At 28.4% G+C, this 21,326-nt stretch overlaps 1 protein-coding gene across 1 annotated transcript; it reads right to left on the reverse strand.

Annotated features, from left to right (window-relative positions):
* Positions 1 to 15,562: 15,562 nt before the first annotated feature.
* Positions 15,563 to 20,669, reverse strand: LOC145284428 (acyl-coenzyme A diphosphatase FITM2-like). The gene has a single exon (XM_080133224.1). It carries the CDS (start codon positions 20,613 to 20,615, stop codon positions 19,617 to 19,619), a length of 999 nt encoding a protein of 332 aa, XP_079989350.1. The 5' UTR covers positions 20,616 to 20,669; the 3' UTR covers positions 15,563 to 19,616.
* Between the last annotated feature and the right edge of the window lie 657 nt (positions 20,670 to 21,326).

Genomic DNA, 21,326 nt, shown 5'->3' on the forward strand with positions numbered 1-21,326 from the left:
CAAGCAGGACCCATTGTCCGAATAGAATATAAAAGAATGATTTAACTATAAAAAAATATTCACAAAAATTAATATTCTAAAAGAAATAAAAAAACTTTTATCTTTAATAAAACAACGTAAATCATCATTAATGTTTTATTATACATTTTTTGCTGCAACCCTCTCCCCCCTGAAAGTAAAAAAATTTAGAGTTAGGTAAGGGTAAATAAAAAAAGTCTGGTTTATATTGTGTGGATTGTTCAGTGAAGTTCATCATTGTCACTTGTATTTAGCCAAACACTAGTATTTTTCATCAATTTATTTTTTTTGTGTGTGTGAAATGATCGATATTTTCATAAATTTGTTCCCTCCTACCAAAGGTAAAAAAAAAAAAAATCGGGAATTTGTAAAATGTTAATTGCTGCCTTCCCCTAATTTCAATTTAAAACTAAAAAAAAAAATTGGATCAGTAAAAAAATAGTCCTCACCTCAATTTTCCTATCCTAAAACTGAGAAACCATTTGGTTATACATGTCCATTTACTGCTAACAAGGCAGAATGTGTTGATTATTCATTAAATTTTATAAGAACGTTGCCCCCCCCCTCATCCTTAAAATACTTAATGTTTTTGTTATTTCCTTTTTTGCTTGTACTTTTTCAGGCTGTTTATATGTAATCAACAAAAAAAAAAAAAATAGAATTTTAAGTTTTTGAGGAGTTAAGCTATGCTGGAAAAACATTCACAGAATGCCCAGCAGCAATATATTACATATGAAAGGTGTTGCTGTGGAATTTCTAGTTATTATCATTATTAGTTTGAGTGGGATAAACGGTTCAAGGAAAGCAAGGAGTCTGTGAGGGATGATGAGAGGTGTAGGAGGAGTAAGAGTGTCAGAGCACAAGAGTTGATTGGTCAAATAAGGAATTTCATGGATAGGGATCAGTTATTATTCTTATTATTGTTATTGTAGTTGTTGCTGCTGCCGTCACAATTTTAAAATATTGTTTTTTTAACATTTAACAAAAATATTCTACAATTTAAATGTTAACAAACAATATTCTAAAATTTAGATCTTAACAAACATTATCCTGGAATTTAACTGTTAACAATATTCTAAAATTTTAATGTTAACAAACAATATTCTAAAATTTAAATATTAACAAACAATATTATGAAATTTAAATATTAACAAACAATATTCTAAAATTTTAATGTTAACAAACAATATTCTAAAATTTATATATTAACAAACAATATTCTAAAATTTAAATATTAACAAACAATATTCTAAAATTTAAATATTAACAAACAATATTATGAAATTTAAATATTAACAAACAATATTCTAAAATTTTAATGTTAACAAACAATATTCTAAAATTTAAATATTAACAAACAATATTCTAAAATTTATATATTAACAAACAATATTCTAAAATTTAAATATTAACAAACAATATTCTAAAATTTAAATATTAACAAACAATATTATGAAATTTAAATATTAACAAACAATATTCTAAAATTTTAATGTTAACAAACAATATTCTAAAATTTATATATTAACAAACAATATTCTAAAATTTAAATATTAACAAACAATATTCTAAAATTTTAATATTAACAAACAATATTCTAAAATTTATATATTAACAAACAATATTCTAAAATTTTAATGTTAACAAACAATATTCTAAAATTTATATATTAACAAACAATATTATGAAATTTAAATATTAACAAACAATATTCTAAAATTTAAATATTAACAAACAATATTCTAAAATTTAAATGTTAACAAACAATATTCTAAAATTTAAATATTAACAAACAATATTCTAAAATTTATATATTAACAAACAATATTCTAAAATTTATATATTAACAAACAATATTCTAAAATTTAAATATTAACAAACAATATTCTAAAATTTAAATGTTAACAAACAATATTCTAAAATTTAAATGTTAACAAACAATATTCTAAAATTTATATATTAACAAACAATATTCTAAAATTTATATATTAACAAACAATATTCTAAAATTTAAATGTTAACAAACAATATTCTAAAATTTAAATATTAACAAACAATATTCTAAAATTTAAATGTTAACAAACAATATTCTAAAATTTAAATATTAACAAACAATATTATGAAATTTAAATATTAACAAACAATATTCTAAAATTTAAATATTAACAAACAATATTATGAAATTTAAATATTAACAAACAATATTCTAAAATTTAAATATTAACAAACAATATTCTAAAATTTAAATGTTAACAAACAATATTCTAAAATTTAAATATTAACAAACAATATTCTAAAATTTAAATATTAACAAACAATATTCTAAAATTTAAATGTTAACAAACAATATTCTAAAATTTAAATATTAACAAACAATATTCTAAAATTTAAATATTAACAAACAATATTCTAAAATTTAAATGTTAACAAACAATATTCTAAAATTTAAATGTTAACAAACAATATTCTAAAATTTAAATATTAACAAACAATATTCTAAAATTTAAATGTTAACAAACAATATTCTAAAATTTAAATATTAACAAACAATATTCTAAAATTTAAATATTAACAAACAATATTCTAAAATTTAAATGTTAACAAACAATATTCTAAAATTTAAATATTAACAAACAATATTCTAAAATTTAAATATTAACAAACAATATTCTAAAATTTATATATTAACAAACAATATTCTAAAATTTAAATGTTAACAAACAATATTCTAAAATTTAAATGTTAACAAACATATAACATAATAATTATTATAATTATTATAATATATAATCGAATTTAAATGTTAACAAACAATTTTTAAAAATGTAAATGATAAACAATATCCTAAAATTTAAATGTTAACTAAAATATATAATTGAATTTAAATGTTAACAAACAATATTCTGAAATTTAAATGTTAACTAAAATATATTAAAATTTAAATGTTAACTAAAATATATTAAAATTTAAATGTTAAAAAAAATAATCTAATAAACTAAGGAGTTGATCAGGATTTTATGCGTATGAAACCCTAATGCCCCAAACAATCGATCATCCCATCATTGTTGGTTTCATTCTTCATCTTCTAATTCTGTGTGAATATTGGCTATTGGGATGCAGCTACAGTTCACAATTTGCTAACTAACCATGCAAGCACGGGGGCATTGCATAAACTTGAATTGTTATCATTAGGGTGCCATCTTTAGTGTCATTCTTTTGAGCCTCTCATCTCTCAGATTCAACTGAGGTATAATCTATAAAATTGTAACTGTCACTCTAAACGATTCCTCCATCTTTTTAAGCCTTCACCCCATCCTCCCTTAAATAAATGGGATTTCACTACCTCCCAGAATGTATTTTAAGCGTCGCTGATTTTGTTTGAGTAATTCCATATATGGATGGCATGTCTAGTTTTTTTGCATCAAAACTAAAATTTGTCATTTAACCCTTAATCTATTTACTTATTTTATCATTCATATGAAAATAAATGTTTGAAATTTTTATTTCCTTTTCTCTTTTTTTTATATTTATTTTTTTTTTTATTCTACTGTACGGCATAATCATGTTGGCACACCGGTGCTCGTTAGATCACTGAAGTTAAGCAATGTTAAGTCTGGCAAGTACCAGATGGGTGACCATTTGGAAAGGCTAGGCACTGTATGTACTTTCTGTTTATTTTGGCATTGTTTCCAGTCACCATGAACATCCACTTGCCACTGGAATTTAACAACACTGACTCAGGAGAGGTGTGGTTCGAGATTGCGCAACTCTTGCCACAAAAATTTCACATGCAGATCAGAGAATTTTTCTAGTAGATTCAAGTGTTTTTTGAGGTAACCCCAAGTGTCCATCCCTAGCGTCAGTCTCTTTTAGCAAATAGATCGTCTTTCTCTGACACGTCCAGTTCTCCTAGTTACTTCCAGCTTACCTCAACCGGAAATAAATATTTTCACTCCTCCCTCAACTAATTGTTGATAGCGTCACTTTGTCTGTACAGCACAATGGATCAGTAGCTTTCATATTGTCATCCATCACTTCCTTACACTGTCATTTACTTTTGTATCATTCTAGCATTGTCATTCACCATCAGTTTTGTATTGACATTTTCCTTTCATATTATCATCTACTTCCTAGCTAACATTTTTCTGCAATCTCAGCTGTCGAGGATGGTGGTGGCACTCTATATTATCACGTGTATCTAATTGTTTTTGTTTTTAATTTCTCAAAGGTGCTATAATCACAAGCTTTCTGGCATAAAAGCAAACATTATAACCACATCGAATGTGTATCACAATCATTTAAAACCTAGTTATCCATATACCTGATTCTCCATTACTTTGACACATCTGTAAGGCTAGGTAGAGCAAGATTCAAAACATGGAGCCCAGTGGTTGGAGTCTGGTATATATATATATATATATATATATATATATATTTTTTCAATTTGTCTTTACATAAGCAGTAATTTGTTGCTACACAGTCTTCTAGTTTCCAATAACTAGATACCTCTTCAGGCAACAATGTTTATATTCAAAAGCGGAACGAAAATCAACTGTCAGAAGGTTTTTTTGCGAATTTGTTTATTTATTTTCTATTTGTTTATTTACTTATTTGTCCATGTACTTATTCATTTCCATGTTGGTGTTAGGGAATGGAGTTGGTGGAGTGAGGGGTTGGGGAGTTAAGTTTTAAGACCAAAACGTATGTAGATGTTATCTTAAACAAGTATTTGGTTCGCTTGGTTACCCTACCTTTGAAAAATAGCAACCTCAAATTATATATACATATATATATATATATATATATATATATATATATATATATATAGGGTAATCATTTACTTGAAACATACTTGGTTTGTACATACCAATCGTAATGGATTAAAAAATCTTTCTCATAAATAAAGTCTTTTATAATGAAAAAAAAAAGTTCCTTCTCATTTCGAATGAGAGTGAGTCGGTTACATGAACCATGTAAGTTGTCCAAAATTGTGTTTTTATAATTTTTTTTAAAGGTAAACATCTGATGAGTATGTGACTAAATATGCAGCAATAACATAATTTTGCAAACTTTTTAGTCGCAATATGAAACAATATTGTAATGGATATCTTTTGGAAAAGTAATAAATTACCAACTGAGAAAACTTTATATTTGAAACACACTCACACACACACACACACACACACACACATATACATACACAGTTTTTTGCTGTTGTTTAGTTTCAGTGCTTGTACAGCCGCTACAAACCATATAATCGATGGATTTTGAAGTTATCTGCTTCTCTGATCTTAGAGTTGTTCTACTTTTTTTTTTTTTTCTGTATCTACCGGGCATTGCCTGGGTGTTAAAATAAATAACAACAAAGAACAAAAATTAATTTTGTCGATTTTTGCCGACGAGAAACAATCATGTAATGAATTATTTCCCTTGTTCTTTTTTTAATGTTTAATATTGGGTGAGTACTGGAAAATGTATCAACTGTAAAAAATTTCTCAGACAAAATAATCATTTTCATTAAAAAAAAATTTCTCAGACAAAATAATCATTTTCATTAAAAAAAATTTCTCAGACAAAATAATCATTTTCATTAAAAAAAATTTCTCACACAAAATAATCATTATCATTAAAAAAAATTTCTCACACAAAATAATCATTTTCATTAAAAAAAATTTCTCACACAAAATAATCATTTTCATTAAAAAAAATTTCTCACACAAAATAATCATTTTCATTATAAAAAAAAACGTGAAATATAATAAAATGTTTTTAATAAAAAATTTTGAAAACAAGAAATGTCTTGGACTAAAAAAATAATACAAAATTTTTGGAGGACTGGTCAATAGTTTTAAAATTAACATGGCATTTCTAAATCAAAATTCAAATTTAATAAAAAAAATTATCAAAAATGATTTTGATTTTCAGAAGTTTGGATCAAATAAAAAATAATCAACAAGAAAAGAAATAGTATCTGAATCTTTCAGTTTTAAATAAATAAGATTTAAACTTTAATAAAATTTTTGATGCAATAGCAATCAACATTTTTTGTTGTTGAAGTAAAGTGACAAGTTCTTGCCAACAAAATGCTTCAATGCTGGAGATTGGATTTAAAAGAAATGCAACTTTTATTTTATCTATCTATTTTATCTAAGTAAAAACATGGATTCTTGTCCACAATTCCCTCTATATTAAAAAACAAACAGAAAGAAAAGCTGTTTGGTGTATGTACTCGTGATAAAACGAATATATCATATTCCAAAAAGTCATGTAAATTGATCAGTTAGTTTTATTTTTATAAAGAAAATCATTTTAAGTGATTAATGGAAATTCGTAGACATTACAGCATAAATCTCACAAGTTTGAATTATTGTTGAGTTATCTCCCCTGCCACTTGAAATTATTTTCAAGATGGTGATGCAAGACAGTCGCTCCTTTCTTTCTCATAAAATTTGATTTTCTTAGTTTATAATAAAACTTCTTGATCAATTTACATGATATTTGGAATATGATATTTTCATTCCATTACAAGTACATCAAACAGATTTTTATATATTTTTGGTTTTAGTAGAGGGTGAATTCTGGACAAGAACTAAAACATGTCTTTATTTTGCTTTTTTATCATGTGCATCACTTGATATTATGGTGATTCGCGTTAGACTTCAATTCACTAAAATTTTTTTAAAAAGTGCATTTCAATCTCAAAATAATGTTAAATCCTATTTCAGTCACCTAAATTATTGAGAGTGAAAAAATCTCAAAAATACTTATTTTTACTTAAACCAGGTTTTATAGTAAAAACAATAAAATATCTTAAAAAAACAGTTATAGCCAGTTTCATGGTACATGTAAAATGCTGAACGTAAAATTCAGCAGTAAAAAATAGTTGCCATCTTTATAAACAAGCCTAGAAAGAAGCTGACTAAGGAAAAACAGTGAATTCAGAATTTTCTAATTAAGACAATCATAAAAAGGAGAATAAAAAAAGAAAAACATTTTATCTTTTTTATTGTTAAAAAAAAATCAAATAAAAAAGGGAGTAAAATTATAAAGCAGGGGTATCCTACATTGGAAGTTATGTAGCAAGATATTTGTTAACATTACATTAAAATTTCTGCATGTTGGTACAGTTACAGAATCAGGAGCAAGAGGAGAATTCTAAAATCAAGCAGTCCAAGGAAAGAAACTGCAATTATGGTAGTGGAGACGTGGATATTTCTTTTAGTTAAGAAAAATACGATTATGTTAAATATTTGTCCCGTAATATGGTAAAAATTAATCTACCTGAGAAGACTATCATGCCAGACCTTGTCAAAGGCGTTGGCTATATTAAATGACACTACCCTAGCTTTATCCAGTGTATGATATATGCGTTGAGAGATAACAGGATATTCTTGACAGAGTGAGATTGCCTAAATCCATACAGTTAGTCAGAAAAAAGTTTAACATTTTTAAAATGGGGGACTATCGCTAAATTGATTAACGATTGAAAGATTTAAGTGAGGAATGGGAGGAGACATATGGAGCGATCATTTTTACTAGTGTTCTTGAAAACTGGTATCACAGAGATAATTTTCAAGTTATCAAACAAGATTCAACAAAGCATTTGCTATAGAGCTTAGAAAAGAAAGGGGCTAGTTCAGCAAAGTATTTCTTTATTTTTTTTAATTGAATTTTCACTCCAAACAAGGCACAGTACCACATTGATGTAGGGGGCTACTATTTGGGACATAATTTCAGAGATACTATGTAGGGAGTTAAACAGCAAGATGTCTGCTTACATTATTCTTGAACTTCTGCATGTCAGTAGTCAGAGAAACAGGAACCCGGAAGGGAATTCCAAAGTCTAGCAGTCCTAGAGAAGAAACTATTAGAGTAGAAGGCTTTCTTACATCTAAGGTCTCTACTGTGTAGGGATGGGATTTTGCTGCTTGTTGGGTTTGTTGAGGGTATTTACGTTGAGGGGATACAAGGGCTTGTAGTTCGTCGGAGCACCTAACATGAAAATACTTGCAAAACAGGTAGAGGGATGCAACATTTTATCAGTAGGACAGAGGGTGAAACCTAGCTTACAGTGCAGGACCTGTTGGGTTGGCGACTCTCTTTTGAACCCTGTCCAAGAGTGAAAGACTAGTAGCAGATGCATAAGCCCAAATGTGGCAACAATACTCCATACATGGGTGAATGGCGGCCTTGTAGATGCGCTGGATAGTCTCAAACATAAGTAATTTTCTAGCATGCTAGAGAGTCCACCTTCTTTGCAGCAGTCTTGGCAATACCCTCGATATATCTGTTCCAATTCATGTTCCCTGTGAACAAGAATAAGATCTACAGACTTTGGAGATGTCAAGGGTTGATGATCAGATGCTCTAGTGCAGTACTTTCCGTTTATGGGTGGAAATAACGGAGAGAATGGTTTGTGGCGTCTAAAGTATATTTTAAGGCAAATTGTTGGGCAAGTAGTTTAGCCTTATCAGTTGCAGTACAAGCACCGTGTTTGATTATTGATGAGGATCGTTGATTGCGCATGGTTCACCATACTATTATAGATTTTCTAGAAATCATGAGTTCATAATTTATCTGATTCAATGAATTTTCTTCATAGTCTGAGTTGCAAAGATTACATTTTTACAGTTTTTCATGGCATGAAATTTTTGTCTGTTTGTTGCTGACTTACTGTGGCTGAAATGGTGAACTCCTTGCTGCCTACGTGTGATAGCAGTTTCACAGCTTGAAGTGAATTATTAAGAAGGGTGGGGCTTATGTAGCAACATCCTGCGTGACACCAGAAACCTTGCTCAGATAGATGAAGATGAGGCATGGGTAAGGGAAGGGAATTATGCTGACACTTAATCAAGAAAAACAGATCTTCATAAAATTCTGTCCATCAGAAAAAATAATATCTGTTTCAATGAAATGAAAATATAAACCTGATAATGGAGTTTCTTTAGAACAAGAGAACTAGGGAAGGAGATTGTTTTTCTAGTTGGGTTTGGTAAAAATGTATTTTAAATAACTAATGAAGGCAGACAAGTTACAAGGAACTTGGATTCAAAAACCAGACTTTTGTCATCAAGCATATAGAAAAAAACTGTAAATCGAGGGAGGATTATCTATTCAAGATATTATCTATTCAAATGCCGGACCTCCTGGCAAATGACTGGAAAATAAGTTAGAAAAGCAAAAAGAAATCCAGAGGAAAAGTAAATCTTGAAAAGAACGACTTTTCTCCTTCGACCAAGAAAATTAATTGAAGAGTTTGATTTTAGTCGAAAGATTCTGCATTCAAAAACATTTTGCTTTTCTTAAATCCGAGAGAAGCCCCGAATTTAACTGATACTTTTTTTGTGTACGAACTGTATCAAAAATGATTTTATGCAATAAGTATTTTTGTTCATAAGAAAATGATCTCCAGAGTTATTATTATTGATCGCATATTGGTTTGAGAATAACCCAGTTGATTTCAGATCTACCCTGAACCCGATGCCAAGTTGCAGATGAGGAAAGCAGCATGCCAGTCATTCACCAAAGCACCTAGCAAGGATGAACTCAACCGCAGCATCTGACAATGAATGGGCAGCCAAAAATAAAAGTGTTGCCACACAGACTTAGAGTCATGCACATTTTGCATGCCTAGAGTATCAGAGTGCTAGTTTCCAATAACCAGTAAGAGCCTGGTTACATTTTGAGGGGTCCACCACTAGGGACTTAGGGTTAGTGCACATTTCCCTGTCCCTGTGTACACTCTCACCCTGCTGAGTTGTGTTTGTGGTCCCGGGATCAATGATCACATCCAGAGGTTATATTACACTTATACTGTAGATTTTGTAATGCCAGTCGGAGGTTGTTTCTCGGCACCAAATCCCACAGAGTCTCGGCCATTGTTTAGATAACTGTTCCCTGTTGGTTGAGATGTGTTTCTGGTACTGTGTAGTTCTAAGATGTCCACACTCTCAGGCTTTATATTCTCCGTTTGAAAAAGGGTTAGTTCATTGCAGAATAGCTTAAGGTGAAGGTGCCCCTATCGGGAAATGACGACAGGGATGCTCAAGCACTTTTGCAGACCAGAGAACTATTCTTGTAGGGCGCTGATTTTTTAAATCACATTTTCCGACCTTTGTGTCATAGGAGGGAGATAAATAACTTACTGTAGAGTTTGCTTTTGTATTTATTACCCTTCACCCTTATCCAAGTTTTCATTTCGGTGCTTCATGCATACGATAAAACTTGCTATACAACTTAGTACTTATATAAGTCCATTTTGCGTGTTTAAGGGAAGGTATGGTAAAAGATTCCCCTCTCACTAACTGAAAATGAATATAATTGCCTAATCTGTTTATGCAATCAACTTGGAAAATATAAACAACATTTATGGACAAGAAAAATCTATTATAAAAAAAATAAAAAAAAATATATTCTAATTAAACTTGCCAGATATAATAGGCACATTTTTTGCATGAGAAAACCATTTACACAATTAATGAAATAAAGATAAAGATTACAAACTGAAATAAATATAATATTAGCACTTGAATCTAAAAAAGAAAAATATTACAAATTCGTAACTTAACTGTTAAAATATGTCCTTCGTGCCTACAAATAAGAATTGATTTTGCTTGAAATAAAATTCTGCGTTTCCTTTTTCGTTTTCCTTAGTGTTTTAATGTTATTTATTTTCTACTAAAGTATAGTTTCAAGTAATAAGTTGCTTGAAAGTCATGTCACTCTAGAGAATTTATGTGACTGAAATAGGAATTAACTTGGTTTTCTTAATAGAAATTTTTGGTGCTTCTGTATCGTTGAGTACATATGAAATATTTTTGTCTTTAATTTCAAAGAGTGACATGAAAGGGGAGATAATTCAAACTTATTTGAACATGGGGTAATGAAAAGGGGAGATAAATACATCTATTATAATAAACTCGTATTCCTGTCTGTTTGTTGACAATTAAATTAATATGTAAAACAGGTAGTTTCACAAATTAATTTTCATATTGAAAACAGACTTATACACGCTTTTATTCCAACATGATTTCTATATAGACAATTTATTCAAAAGAAATCTACATTCAATGAGTAACCTCATTTACATATCACATTAAAAAATAAATTAATAATTAACTTGATGTTATCAAATGTTTTTTGTAATAAAATTGTCTTAATAATTTATTTTATTTTCAATTCTTAATAGCTGACAACAGTTGCAGTTAAAACCGAAAGTAAGCTTATTCATTTAAGCTATAAGAGTCATATATCTAAGCTATGAGAGTTACTTCGCATTTGATTTTCATAGATTAAAATGGAGGTGTTTTATGCTTCCCTAAATCCAACATGTGGTCACTTTTCGTAACAAGTTATGATATTCAGTGTAGTTTAAATATTATGTGACTAAACCCTCCCCCCCAGCAATATGTTTCGACCGGGCAATGCCAGGTATATACAGCAAGTAATCAAATATAACTTTTCAAATCTGATTTCTCCAAATATGGACGTAATCAATATTGTAAAACATTTTTTTCACGTTCAGTTAAACTTTACTTCATTTCATTTACTTGTTTTAATTAAAACGAGTTTATTAATTATTTGATGTTCAATCAAATTTTATATATTTAATTTTATCATAGTCCAAAATTTTATTTGATTTTGTATTTATTTCCCCTTTTTACATAAAAGACGAAAATGCTGAAACACTCAATAGCAAAAAAACAAAAAAAAACATGCAATGGGTGCAGTTTGATATATGGCTAATTTATATAGTCAGAAACGACTTAAAAATCAATAATGAGGTGTGAACTGATCATTAAATGGATAAGATTAAAAATTGAATTAAAAGAAATTAGTAATAATAACATTAGTAAAACATTGTATAATTTAAAATTGAGCATGCAGTAATGCTAATAATAATAATATTATCAATAAAAATAATAATATATTAATAAAAATAATAGCATATTTATATATTATTAATAATGAAATAATAGTATATTAATATATTATGAATAATAAAATAGTATATTAATATTATATTATTAATAAAAATAATAATATATTGATAATATATTATTTATATTATTAATAATAACAATAATAGTATATTAATATTATTAATAATAGTAATAACATATTAATATTATATTATTATTAATAAAACATCAGTATCCTAATATTATTAATATTAATAAAATAATAGTATATTAATATTATATTAATAATAAAAACAATAGTATATTATTAATAAAAACAATAGTATATGTATATTATTTAAATAATAGTATTTATAATATTATTGATATTATTAATAAGTCTAATATTATTATCAATAATATAATAAAATTATTTATAATAATTTTATTAATAATATTAATAATAATATTATTGATATTATTATTGATATTGTTAATATTAATAATAATTATAATAATATTAATAATGACAACTTTAAATTTTGTTAAAATAAAATTAAATATGCAGGTGTTAAAAAAAATTATTTTTAATAATTTTTTAAAAAATCGATTCATTTATCTTGTTCTTGAATCTTACAAATAAAAAATCAAACAATATTTATTGAATTAAAAATGTTTTTATGGTGACAAATTTTAAATTAACAAAACAATTTTTTTCAAATATAAATACAAATTTTTAAATGTAAATCATAGGTTCGTTGAAACAACAAGATCACGTGAGAGTATTACTGCTTTCCTGAGCATTTCAGCAGTACAAAGAAATGATAATACTTGACCCCTGTCTTTTAAACTTGAATTCAAGTTAGAAATTTCTTTCAAAGAGTCAGGATAGAGTATTGTTTAAATATCACGGTCAGAGAAAAACGCAAATAAATAAATAAATTGGCATTAAAAATGGTTTCATGTTTTTGCTAAATATTGATTATTATTTTTATTAATAAATATTGTTAAATGAGGAATCATTTAGAAATAAAATTCGAATTTAGTTTTAGTATCAGGTCAAATTTGGTAGCCATTTTATTTGGATTTATCTTATTTCAGATAAGATTTTCTCAATTTTACATGCATAATAACTGGATTTTAAATGGAAATGATTCTTCATTTATCAACATTTAACAAAAACAACACCATTTTTAATGTCTATGCAAAATATTTTCTGGTATTCTACTTTGGCCGCGACCTTTAAAATTTGCCTTTTTGCTTTTTGAAGTAAACAAAGTTTAGTCATCTTTTATTTTTATTGATTTAAAAGAAAGAAAGAAAATGCTCGGGATGTGTTTACTTCATGGAACTTTGAAACACGAAAATAATTTTGAAGCTTTTAAACTATTAAATAAAAATTTAAGTGCGTCTTTGGAATCACATCAAACAAAACGCATTAAAATTTCGGTAATGTTCAAAATCAGTGCTCAAAAAAAAATCAAGCTACCTGAAGTAGATATGGTTGATTAAAAAATGGAATGGAATCATGGAGTCAAGGCACTAAAAACGAAACCATGTATTTATTTTAAAAAATTAATTTAGTTTTAATACTTCTTGCGCTATCACAAAAAAAAGAAGACTTTTAAACAACAGCAAAAAATACACTTTTTGTATTATCCAAATAATAAAACAAATATTTTATGAAAATTTTTTTGTTTTAACACTTGTTTTATGACGAAACAAAAACAAACAATTATTTAATTTATAAATTATATACTATAAAGTTTTATTTAATTATATAAATGATATACATATTATAAAGCCTTGTTAATATATTTTATGTTTTGTCGTAAATAAAACAAGTGTTAAAATTAAATTAATTCTTTTGAATAAAATATGTTTTATTATTTGATGATACAAGAAGTGTTTTTTTGTTGTTAAAAGGCATTTTTTGTTAAAAGTAATTTTAAAAAATAAATATAGTTTTGTTTTTCGTGTCTTGACTCCGTGACTCCGTTCTGTTCTGTATCCACTTCCAGTAGCTTGATTTTTCCGAGCACTGATCTTGGACATTACCTTAAAATGTTGTCAAACACTTTTCCACTCAATTTTATTAACCAATTTCGGCGCTTCTATACTATCAGAACAAACTTTCGGAAATCCTAATAGTGAATTTCACATAAAAACAATGGTATTCTTTGTATTTTTAAGATGATTATATCCAAAAATTATGAAAATCGATAAGGTAGAAAATGATTTATTAAAGAAAATAGAATTTGAAGAAAACAATCGTATTTGCTTATGTAAGACGCAGGAGAGTTCAAAAGGGAGGTCATTTTCCATTTCGATTTATTTTATAAAAACAAGATGTCTGCAAATTTTCACCTGTTAACACGTTTAAAGTTGTTTTTTTTAATAATTCAGTAATATTCAGGCAATTTTGAGAGCATAATTTGGAAGCTAACATTGTAATTTATTAGAATTGACACAAAAAAATCAGTAGAAACCATTGTTTATTTATCTGAAAACTCCATTTATTGACTTCAAATTTTGTTCCAATAGTGTAGAAGCGCACAAATTTGTTTATCTTAAGATCACCATGTTAAAAGTAAGGAAGCTCAAAATGATAAAAATGTTCACGTTTTCATTGATTCCTCTTTTGGAATTTTTTTCATGTTTCGTTCGCATACAATACATTTTTGAAATGGACTATTCAAAAAAAAAAAAAAATAAATAAAATAAAAAATAATTGCACTTTTTAATTCTTATACATACTATATTAAAAACAAAATCCAAAAAAATCTATATGATATACATACCTGTAACGAAACAAAAATATCATCTTCTAAAAATTATGTGAATTGATCAAGTTTTATTTTTAAATGAGAAAATAAAATTTTATGAGCACCCAAAGAGCAACTGTTTCACCAACCATCTTGAACACAAAGCAAAAAAAAAAAAAAAAATAGTTAATTCAATAATTCAAACTTGTGATATGTTGTAATGTCTACGAATTCCCATTAGTCACTTAAAATGATTTTCTTTTTAAAAATAAAACTACTTGATTAATACATATGATTTTTGGAATATGATATTTTCATTTCGCCATGGATACGCACACCATACAGACTTTTCTTAATATAAAGGGGGATTCTGGACAATAATCCATCCTTTTTTTATAGCGCTGTGCTTGTAAACAACCATTAAAAATAATGAAGTTTTGAATTAGTCTAAAACAAAAAAGAAGCCTAGTCATGAACTCCTATTTCAGTCACCCAAATTATTTAAAATGAAATAGGGCAAGTTTTCATTTTATGTAAAATCAAATATAAGAATTTGTCTTTATAAAATTACTTAGCATGAACTAATTACATTTAAAAATACAAAAATAAACTGTATAACTTGTAAAATTTAAAATAAATGTATAGACATAATATTAAATCGTTACCTTCCAAATCTCAGCGATTAATTCGAGTGGCAACATTTTTAATGAACAGTTTGATTTTATTATTTGTTAATTAACATTTTCAAAATAATTTTGTTTTAAATCCCCAATAATCAGACAACAGATTTAAATGGTAAATTAATTTGCCTTGTCACGGTTTGTAAAATCAGAAATAATCGATAAAATTTGACAGCCATTTTAGGTTCAATACAACTGATTGCAAGTTTGTTATTAAGTTTTATTTTCTTTACAAATACAATTGATAAGAATGAATTGCATTATAAGCATTTTTTCGTTTTGCAATCTTTCATTTAAATTACATAATGGCATTATCTCGGGGGGGGGGGAGATCATATGAAATATGTCCAAAATTTAACCTCATTTAAAAAAAATAAAAATACAAAAATGGCAGAGACACACCATCCTTGCTTCATCATAAAATTTGATTTTCTTAAAAAAAAAACAAAAAAAAACAAAACAATTTACATATTTTTGGAAAATGACATATCAAAGATTTTTTTCTCATTTTTTTTTCTTCTCGGTATATAAATATATATATTTACATAGGTTGAATTCTGGATAAATAGGATTGTATTTCATGACCCCTCCCCCACGTCCCAAACTGAAGTTTCACTAAGTAACACTCATACTTATGTTAATGATGTCATATTTGATTTTACTTAATTCAAACGAAAGATTGAAATATATATATATCAGTTTCATCGTGCCGAAATGAAACTAGCCGGATTAAATAAATAAATAAAAAGACATGCTTTTTTGTTATTTTCAAAATATGCGCCATAATACCAACTTAAGACGTGCGTTTAAAAAGTTGATTTTTAGTATTATTCAGGTCTGTTCTGAAGGAATATCACATTTAAAATTGCCGCTGACAAATAGTTTTTATGATTTTAAAATCTTTATTATCCATCTATTCTCTATTGTTTTTACTGGTCACCATGTTTGTTCACGCATGTGCAAAAGCAAACACGACGACTAATAAAAACAACAATCCTTCGGGCCAAGATCAAAGTGTAGTATCTGTTCTGATGCTACACTTCAAGTTTTTTGTTCTCGGTTAGTGAAGAAGAAATCCTTCATGACTGAGACAATGTTTTATTTTTGTTCCTTTTCTCTACATTAAAAAACGACCCTAGTGTCTAACTCTGCCCTCGTGAGGAGGCAAAGTAAAAACAATAATAACATTAAAGGTTTTAATATCATAAAACTACTTGTCAGCGACAATTTAAAAAGTGATATTCGTTCTAAATAAACCTGAATACTCCTAAAATCAATTTTTGAAATATAAGTCTTTAGCATATTTTGACCCCCCCCCTTTTTTTTTATTTAGTCATGTTTTTGATGGCTTTTTGTTCACCTTAAAAAATGATTCTTTGTTTGAAACTAGAACATTATGGACGTAAATTATCGTTGTTGAACTGTTTATAAAGATGGCGACTATATTTTTCGACCATATTTTTTATTTTGGTGTTTCACGTATATGATAAAACTCGCTATAACTTTTTATGTTTTTTTTTTAATTATTAAAAACATGGTTTAAGTAAAGATAATTTGCTTGAAAGAAATGTCAAACTCATTTCACCACAAAGAATTTACGTGACTAAAATAAGAATGAATGCAATAACAATTCTTGCAAAAAATTAAAATTGTATTTTGATATCGCAATGATATTCAGTTCCTCACGTGCATCTGTCGTAAAACGATGAACAGATTTTTTTTAGTAAACATTAATTTTTAAGTTAAATTAAAGTTTTGTGGTATCTTTTTTTTTTTTTTTTTTTTTTTTTTAAATTGTTAGGTGAAAGTACAGAAGTTACAAAACGTCTTTCCCTCCCATGTAAAGAATTTGTTTCGAAATAAATTATTTAAGCATGGTCCGTATTGTACATAAATACCGGAAACAGATCAGAAATTAGTAAAAAAAAAAAAATTAATTATTTTGCTTTCGTTAAGAGTCGCACTTTGTTTACAAAACCATTCATCAAAAGTGACGTTAGACAAATTTTAAGGTGACCAACAGTGTATATGTTCTTTTTTTTTTTAAGCAAATATAAAAATAGTTTTATTCAAACAGTCTTTATAACAAAATTATTACTTTTATGTGTTTATGCAAGTTTTTTTTAATCAAACATAAAAATATGAACTCTTTCTTTTTCCCACGAGATTTTGTTTAAAAAAATATTTATTAACGGTTTGTTTTTCAATATATTTATGAACTATGTTTTTTTTTTTTTTTGATAAAAAAAACCCCCAGTTCATAAACATTTTTTATAACATTTCTATGTTTGATGTGAAAAAATATTACCAACACCGCTGGCGCTGAGGTTTGATAAAAAAACAGTTCATAAAGATATTTTTACGATAATGCTTATAATTTTGCTATAAAAGTTCAAATAAAGAGTGTTTAAATAAAATTTCTATTTTTATATTCGCATAAAAAAACAAAATAAAAAAACACATCATATACATTGTTGGTCATCAGTGCCTTAAAATTTGTCTGACGTCACTTCGTCGAATGGTTTGTAAACAAAGAAGGGTAACTCTTAACGAAATGGCTTACCTACTTGCATTTAAAAAAACACATTTACTATAAGATATCAAGTGCGTGAAGTTACCATAAATATCAGTTGTGAATAAAGTAATAAGGAGTCAAACATTGTTTAATCACAGGTTATGTGTTAATTTACTCAAATTTAATAATTACGTTAATATGTTTACATCTTCTGTAAAATATTTTTAACGTAATTGTATATTGTTAAATATATTTTTAACGTGATTATGTTACAAATGCGTAAAAAAAGTTTTTGACGAATTTCATAAGTTTATTGCATTCAAATCTTTTACGTCATCAAATGTAAAGTTCACTGACATATTGTGATATTTGTGGTAATTTTTTACATAGGATTTTCAGGTGCTTGTTAAGACAGAGTCGATAGATGGAGGTTTTGAATGTGTGGTTTTAAGCACAAACAACAATACTTTACTTAACTGCCATGTCGAAAATAGTAACATATCCCAAAATTACGAAAATTCATCGAGTAGAACAACTGGTAATGTTTTTTTGTTTTTTTTTTTTAGTAAAATGCTAAAAACTATGTCAGTCATTAAAGTGACGAAAAGGGAGATAAGTATATCTCTTGTATTCGCAATCTTCAAGGTACTCACATATAGGGAAAATGCAATTTCCCCAATTTTCCGTAAAAATTACTTTTAACTATAAATAATGTTCTACTCGATGGATTTTCGTAATTTTGGGATATATTAATATTTTCGACACGATAAGTAAATACCGTTATTTTTGCTTAAAACCACATATAAAAAAAGAACAAAAAAATCGATCTGTCGACTGTGTCTTATCAAGCACAGATTTTCAAGTTAAATCCAATTGTTACGGTATCTTGTTTATTATTGTGAAAGTACAAAATAGTTTTTAAAAAGTCCCTCCCCATGTTGTAGATGGGGGTTTAAATACTATCACGTTATTATTTCAGCACGGTCCGTATTCTGCATAAGTACCCCAATATTTTTTTTTCGGTTTTGTCCAGAGTACAACCTAATTAAAAAAACAAAAATAACAGAAAAATCTTTATGATCACAGAACAAAAATGTCATATTCCAAAAATCACGTAAATTGGTCAACTAGTTAAATCTTTTCACTATTTTTAGCAATTTTAATAGTAAAGTGTATCCATTACAAGGCTGGTTTTGATCTCGGTAGAGAGAATCGAGTTGTCTCCCTTTATTTAAACCATCATGACGGATTAAAACAAACTTTTGCTTATTCATAAAATTGGATTTTTTTTTAGTTAAAAAAAAAAAAACCCAATAAACTACTTGATCAATTTACGTGAGTTTTAGAATATGACATTTTCGGTTACTTATGCAGTGCATTTATATTACCGTGCTGAAATAACGTTCCATTCTTAACACGGAGAGGGGAAGGTGTTATGTAACTAATCTGTACTTTCACCTAACAATTTAATAATAAAATGATGGTATTTAACTTATGATAATAACGTTATTATTTTAGAAAGCCATTCTTATTCTGTACTTTCACCTAACAATTTTTAAAAAAAGATATCGTAAAAATAGAATTTAGCTTGAAAATACTATTTTAAAAAATAGTGCGGTACAATAAGTGCATTAGCACCCATTTTCTGTATTTTTATTTTAAATTAGGTTGAATTCTGGACAAGCACTGATTTTTTTTTTTTCTTGAGAGGGGGAGGTAAATTTTTTTTTTTTCCGTCCTATCTTCGTTGGAATTTATCGAATTTGTTGGTCATGAATCGGAAATGGGTTTGCCCCGGCGCGGGGAACCACGTCGGCCACGACGGGAAGATGACTTGATATGTGAGGAACCAGGAGACGACAGCGATCATGGAAGCGGCCACTTTCTCAGTCAAAGAATGGAAGCGATACACCGAAGTAATTATCAACATAAACTCGTAAATAAGGGTCAGCACGGCCAAACAGATGATGTTTAGTTTAATGTAAGGGGTCAGGTACTCATAGGCCTCCTTGGCACGATCGAGTTCGTCCGGATTCAATTTTCGGACTTGTTGCAGGTCTTCCTTATCAAGAATTTCGCGTAATCTTTTCCAATCTTTGAAAACCCGACATTCTTCGATGATGGTCAGAAGTCCATAAGTGAGCACGAACACGTGGCCGGATATGTCAAAGGCCAACCACATCTTGCCGGCCCTTCGGCACTTCTGCTTTGTGTCGAGGGTCAGTTCGGTGCAGATGCCGGTTGACTGCTCGATGTAATCGAATGCATATGTGCAGCTGTACCAGCAGAAGGTGGTGACGGCCAGACGGAGCAGATGACGCCGGACGGCCCCAACCCGGGTTCCCGTCGACACGTACACGGTAAGCGAGATGAGCGATCCGAGGAAGAGAAGGATCCACCCCCATCCAAAGCGGACGAAGAGCCGATTTAAGAGGTTTTTCTTGGACGAGAAGTACATATGGGGGACGGCAAACAGGTCAGCGATGACCGACGCCACGAACACTCCGATCACGTAGATGCCAATTTTGACGGAGACGTCCATAAAGAGGACCTTACGACAGAGTTTCATGACAACCATCAGGAGGAAATGTCCGACATGAGTTGGTTGTGCGATGACCGGCTTTTTCCCGGCGGGCGGAACGCTGGACGACGACTGTCTCCTACCCTGTGGAGGCTTCCGAAAACTCGTACTCCGATGTGACTGTAAGAGACTCAACTCCTCTTTGATGACCGCCATCTTAGTTTAGAAGAGTTCTCCTGTCACTGATGAGAGTTATCTCCTCTTTAATCCCCCCCCCCCTATTTTCACGCGTTTCTTTTACCTTTTAAGTAGACAAAATCCTTATCTTGCATCCGCATATGTTTCTCTTCGAGTTGCGTATGTAGATTAGTTGTGTTTTAAACGAACGCATTTCAGGTGAAAACATTATTACGCACTTACGTGTTATGTCGAAAGTAGTATAAACTCTCAGAATTGAGAAAAATGATCCAGTGGAAAAATAAAATGAAACAGTAGATGTGTGTGGAAATATTTAACCGATAAACTCTTAAATTACTGCTCATATAACACTGAAATTAACAGGGAATAGTAATCATATACCAAGGACGGTTTATGGAGAACAAAATCTTTGTTTGGCTGGATGAATAAGGCATACAGAAATATGTCGGCAACTTGACATGCAAAATATTCCTTTCAACGTGCTGACATATTCTATTACTTTTGCGCATGCGCAAATTCATTCATAGCTTGAAGTGGTTCAATTTTAAATCTTTCTTATCAGTCGATAGCTCAATTGGTAGGAAACGTGGCTGGAGTACTAAATGTTTTGGTTTCAATTCTAGCTGATAGCACTCAAATCATATTCTTTTTACCTTCTGAAATCATTACTATATATTAGGTACAATATAATATTCAATAGAGAATTGGCTCTGTAATAATAAATATGAA

The sequence above is a fragment of the Euprymna scolopes genome, chromosome 9, assembly GCF_053919585.1.
Source record: "Euprymna scolopes isolate OS-2025 chromosome 9, ASM5391958v1, whole genome shotgun sequence".
Lineage (NCBI taxonomy): Eukaryota > Metazoa > Mollusca > Cephalopoda > Sepiida > Sepiolidae > Euprymna > Euprymna scolopes.

Bases quoted from the DNA above. Each gene is read 5' to 3' on its own strand.
- LOC145284428 (XM_080133224.1), bottom strand. From the start codon at position 20,615: ATGGCGGTCATCAAAGAGGAGTTGAGTCTCTTACAGTCACATCGGAGT.